Source organism: Pseudophryne corroboree, chromosome 2, assembly GCF_028390025.1.
Source record: "Pseudophryne corroboree isolate aPseCor3 chromosome 2, aPseCor3.hap2, whole genome shotgun sequence".
Lineage (NCBI taxonomy): Eukaryota > Metazoa > Chordata > Amphibia > Anura > Myobatrachidae > Pseudophryne > Pseudophryne corroboree.
Genome location: NC_086445.1, coordinates 814,344,129 through 814,350,128, shown reverse-complemented (window position 1 = coordinate 814,350,128; position 6,000 = coordinate 814,344,129). Strand labels below are relative to the sequence as shown.

General features: G+C 41.2%; 1 protein-coding gene across 1 annotated transcript in view; it reads right to left on the bottom strand.

Annotated features, from left to right (window-relative positions):
• Positions 1-201: 201 nt before the first annotated feature.
• Positions 202-6,000, bottom strand: part of LOC135049798 (cyclin-dependent kinase inhibitor 1-like) — a 47,754-nt gene continuing 41,955 nt past the window's right edge. The window contains exon 3 of the mRNA XM_063955673.1: positions 202-3,992. Within this exon, the coding sequence (XP_063811743.1) occupies positions 3,943-3,992 (50 nt within the window). The 3' untranslated portion in view covers positions 202-3,942. The remainder of the gene's footprint in view (positions 3,993-6,000) is intronic.

The window sequence follows — 6,000 nt, the reverse complement described above, 5'->3', positions numbered from 1 at the left end:
GTAGTCCGTTACCTGACGGAGGGGGAAAGTGCCAGAGCGGCACACCCGTGTCAGCTGCTGCGCATGCCTATGCCCAAAGGATCATTCTGCTCAGTCTGATCACTGAACTCTTTTTCTTTGATTATCATTTTTACATTTGCAGTCACCGTAAATCAGAAACAATAACACAAAATGTAGATAAAGAAACACATGACCAGGTACTTAGAATTACTCCTTTATTCTTAATAAATACACTGTAGGCTTTTAATTACACAATGCTCCAGCATAGTATGTACAAAATAATAATTAGTGCTAACAGTTTGGCATACAAAGTGCATTATAGTAAACATGAACATTGGAAGAGCACAAAAGTTGGAAACCCTTCATAGTACTTACTAACTTTTTTTACACGTTATTATTGTTTGAAAAATTATGGCCTTAAGTATTAACTTTCCTGAAAACCTCTGCAGACTGGTGGATGCCTGAAAACCTCTGCAGAGAGTGGATGTATTCCGCATTTTTGTAGTACAGTTTAGAAAATTAAAGCAAACATGGTTGATTGCCATGGGAACAGCAACTTTTGTACCACTCTTTATAAATGTCCACAAAAGATTCAGGGGTGTAGTATGGTTTGCCGGCGGTCGGGGTCCCGGCGACCAGCATACCCGCGCCGGAATCCTGACCGCCGGCATACCGACAGCTGGGCGAGCGCAAATGAGCCCCTTGCGGGCTCGCTGCGGGCATGGTGGCGCACAACGCTATCTATTCTCCCTCCAGGGGAGTCGTGGACCCCCAAGAGGGAGAAAAGATGTCGGTATGCTGCCGGTCGGGATTCCGGCGCCGGTATGCTGGTCGCTAGGAGCCCGGCCGCCAGCAACCAGAAGACCACCCAAGATTCAGTGGATACTCTATGTTTTATGCCAAGTATCCCCGCACACAAAAATAATTAAAACACAAGAACTACAATAATTCAATTATACATTTTTATGTATATTGGCACAAATTTATTAACAATTTGAAGTATCCATCTGTATATATCTTTTGCATTTCTATGTATATAGATTAGCCCAGCAGGAACCCAACTCCTGCAAATCCCAAAGGTCCGCTAAACCCAAATATGAGAGAGCTATATCTACATTGCTCGCACAAATGTGTTATTTAAAATAACATTTAAAATGTATTTTTTTTCCTTTGAAATTGACAGATTTCTAAGCATTAAAAGTTACCATTTAATATAGAGTAAGGCTGGGTACACAACTTAATAATGGATGAGCTGGCTGCGTAATGGGCCAACAAATCCAACGATTTGGTAAGTGTTCTGCACAAAAGAACTGCGCATACATACTTACCAATCCACCGCCCAACATGCCTGGCCACAGGAACTGGTGGACATCATTGTCTGCGGTGCGGTTCCCATGGCGGGCACATTGGTTTATCGTCAGGATGCCTATAAACACAGGCAGATGAACCGCTATATCTGCAAGATATATCGCCATTTGTCATGCTGCTCAGGCAATGTGATATGTCTGTGTCACAGACATATCGGCTGTACACATGAGCCAATGGCTCAGTCGATATATCGTTCGTCGGCTGTGTGAACGATATATCGACATGTGTGTAGTGTACCCAGCCTAAGATTCTGCAACAAAACTGGAAAAACACTGGGGAACATTTATGAAATTGTTTCATAGAACCTGGTGTGTAACTTACAGCAAGCAAATAGATTACAGATGTAACTTTATGTGTGCAATGAAAAAGAAAGTAAATAGTGTTGCTATTGGTTACAGCTCTTTATTTTTACTGTTTATCAGATTGCTCAGGACCCAGCTAGTAGTACAATACTATTATTATGAAGTTACTGTAGGTCTCCATTTTTAAATGGAAGCCATTTAAAATGTTGTAGTAATAATTTTATTACATAGTGGGGAGGATGTACAGTAGATGTTAATAATTTTGGTCAAACTAGCATTTAATGCAGCCTTGAAGAAAGGTATAATTATTTTGTTTACAAGGTTACATGGCTCTTGTAGATATTTACAATGAATGTGGCCAACTAGAAGACCGACACCTGTTGAAACAACGCAGCCCTGCAGTATAAGGACACAAGTGCAAAGTTTGGCTGAATGTAAAGTGCTGACGTGAATCGAGGCTTTTAGTGTTGCAACATATACACATTATATATATATATATATATATATATATATATATATATATATATATATATTATATACATATGTATATTTGTAGTAACCTCTACATACTGTATTGGGCCTTGTTTAAATGTAACTCCAAGTAGAAGGTGCAATGTTTTACAGAGACTAAGCCATGTTATGCTGCAGGGGAAGGTCCAAGTAACAAGTGTCGGAATCACAGCAGATTTATTTTACCACAGATCTTGTATACAAACCTCTAATTTTATTGGACACTTTGCCCTGCTACATTTAAACCCCACTCTTGAAGTGTTGGTATGTAGAAGGAAGTATTGCAGGTCACAGAGACCCAGCATTTCCCTGTACCCAAGGCATTGAAATATACATAGGTAATGGTAATCTTAATCTGTGCAGAGTACACCTGTGTACAAACAAAGGAATCGCGACTAAAACAGCCCTGCGGCTCTCCAGCTATTGTGAAACTACATGTCCCAGCATGCCCTGCCACAGTTTTGCTATTATGGAATGGTGTGTAGTTTCACAACAGCTGGAGAGCCACAGGTTGGCCAGGCCTGAACCAAGATGTAAAGTAAACAACACATTACACAAGCAATACAGCTGTAGCTCTGTCGATTTTAGCCCTCTTATACTTTGTACAATAGAAAAATATTTCAGTCCTTAAAAGTAATGTTGCCAAAAATCTAAACATTATATTATTAAAGCACATAAATTAATATAATTTCTTTAGTAACATATATACACAAATGTGTGTGTTTCTACCACATCTTAAATTAGCATAAAGCCCAAAATATTGCCATACACTTAACATTTCCAAAACATAAATAAAACATTTCACAACACAAGTCAGACAACAGAGAGTTTGTACATGGATTTGCAGGATGAATATAGGAAAACGGTATATGATCCAAAACCCAGAGTGCTTAGTATAATAAACATTGTAAATTGCCTAAACATCCACCAATACAGTATAGTAAATAACAGTACACTAAGGGCAGCAACACTTTACAAAAGCATAGTTTCAGTTAATACATCTGTACCATCAAATTCAGTATTTGTATAAGTGTTGTGTTTACATTTGTGTTTTTAGCCTGTCTTTTCTTCTTCGCTATATAGAGTGTATAGAATACAGACCATTATATGCTGCGCCACACTAACACCGCACAGGCTTTTTTTTTTTTTATTACATATATGGCTATAGGCAATTTTCTTCATGTTGCAACATTTAGGTGTGTGGAAAATGTACATCACTGTACAAGGCGGGTTCTAAAGAGAAAATATTCATAGCCTTGTTTGTTTAGACTCCAATGCAAGTGAATGGAGAGGGAGGCATTTTAGGAATGACTTAGAGCATTAAAATGCTTCTAATCTGTTTTTATAAAAACGCCCATTGGTGAACATGTTTACATTCACAGCATCCCTTTTTAAATATTGATGTGCTTACTGTAATTTGAAATTATAACTTATATAGTTCCACAAAATACATATGTACACATGACACACATTAGCCCTTGGAAAACTTTCTTCATATATATGCAGTGATTAATGACTTCTTTTGAGCTAAATCTGTTTTCCTATAGCAACAAAGGGGTTAGACGCTCTCCAGAGTCTGTATGAAGTGCATTTATATTTCCAGCTGTTCAACAATCCAGGTATTGTCTATATATATTCATAAGTAGACGATTTACATCCTCAAACGGATATTAATATGGAAACGCATACTTTTAATTCTTGTCCTGAGGAAGGACGCTTGGAAAACAAGCTTTGTGAAGTCTGGAACTGGGCCAGTCAGGGGCTAGACTGGCTTAGAGAAGGAAGAGCAGCGACGTTTCACTTGAAAGAACTCTGAGGAAAGAGCAAAGTGAAATTAATTGAACATCTTGCATTAAAAAAAACTCATACAAAAATAGATGAACTGCATTTAACCCATCACAACATTAAATAATTTGTGGCTGTTATAATATTATTCTGAAGTGGCAATACTACAGACAATATAACCCAAGTAATAATTCTATGTACCTAGTACACCTGTGGTTCATAAGGGTGTGCTATGGCACATTGTTATGTATCAGTGGAAATTCCTCTTTAACAAAGAGCTCTGAGCATTCCTATCCTCTTTCTCTGGGTTGGTTCAAAAACACACAGGGCCTGAACCTGAGTTGGGCATACCGCATTGTCCTGGTACGGTACGGGCGTGTTCATGTAATTGCAAACAGATGCAGACCAGCACTGAGACACATATGTCCCTGGCCTAACAAAATAGGCAGCCTACTCCCAAACTGCGGGGCACCTGGCTGGTTCATTTCCCGGCCAGAGGCGTAACGAGGAGCCGCAGCGCCCTAAGCAGGCATGTGTCTGTATGTGTCAGGGACTAGGGGCAGGGCAGGTGATTTATGTCCCTAAGGCAGGGGAAAAGGTAGCGTATGTCCCTAGGGCCAGGGGGTAGGGCGGGCAGTGTATGTCCCCGGGGCTGTGGGGGTTTGTAGGGTGGGGAGTCTATATATTCCTGATGCCGGGTAGTATATGTCCCTGGGGCCAGGGGTGGTGGTTGTAGGGCAGGTAGTGAATGTCCATGGGTGGGGTTACTGTATGTCTAGGGGGGTGAGGCCGGGATAAGGTTGGAAATGTATGTCCCTGGGGTGTGGATAGTGTATGTCCTGAGGTCAGGAAGAGGATGGGGTGGATTGTGGTGACAGGTTGCAGTGCAGGGGGTCTGTGACACTTACCGAAGGTGCAGGACCAGAAAAGAATGACAAGGCTGTGGTAGTGATCGTCTGGGGTGAAGGTGGGGGTCACTAACGCTACATCACTGCTCCCCTGCCTAACGAAAATCCCAGTAGCCCTGCAACCCACCCGCCACACTTATGACACTATGCATCAGCTCATATCGGTAAGCAGTGTGAGACAGCCTGGCTGAGCGGGCCCCGGCAGTTCCCCTTCGATGGCGGCCCGCTCATTATATATTTTCAAATGTACGTATATGACTGGATATGTCACAGCTCACAAAGACACATTAGTCCAGTAACTAATGACACACATCTATAAAGGACTATGCAGTTGAAAATCAATATAGTGAAGCTGAGGGAAAAAAACTGTGTTATCAGTATTAAAGTTAAGAGGAGTAACTAGACGACTAGACATTTAGCATATAACAAGGTCACATTCCCATTAATGGTTGAAGGAAGAGCAAAGTTTGGAGCTATGCACGTCCTATCTATGTACTGTGCTCCAATGATATTAAGCTAGGAATGGGGGCACAGTCAGGGTCCTGATGGACATGCCTAGCACTTGTAAAGCGACAGTCTGGCCCTTAGTCCCCTACCCTCACCTCCAAACACCTGTTCATTGCGGTGCATGTGGCACCTATTCCCTGCAGCTCTGCTATGCATAGAAGTGGTGAACGGGAGATTCCTTTTCTGAAATTGGAACAGTCCCACTTAAAGAGGTACAGTTCAGATGTATGTGTGCTTCCAGTGCAGTTCTAGCTTGTCTCTTGAGCACTACAGCTCTAGGCCAAAATGTCATAGCTATGGCTACTGGACAAACATTATGGCTGAATAAGAAATTATACAGAGAATATAAATGGTTACATTGAAGCTGATATTTGGCATAATGACAACACAAGGCAATCCATTTGATGTCAAAGACGATCATCTGTATATACCACACCCGTTTTGTTTCTGCTGACGGGTGTGGTATAATCATTTCCACTCGAACCACCCAACCCTTTATGCAGCTAAACCTGATTACTATGGGCACGATATGCGCAATAACGGGGATCACTTCAGAAAGGCGATTGGGCGTGATATATCATTTGAATACCACCCAGTCTAGTCTTTATACCATACTATGG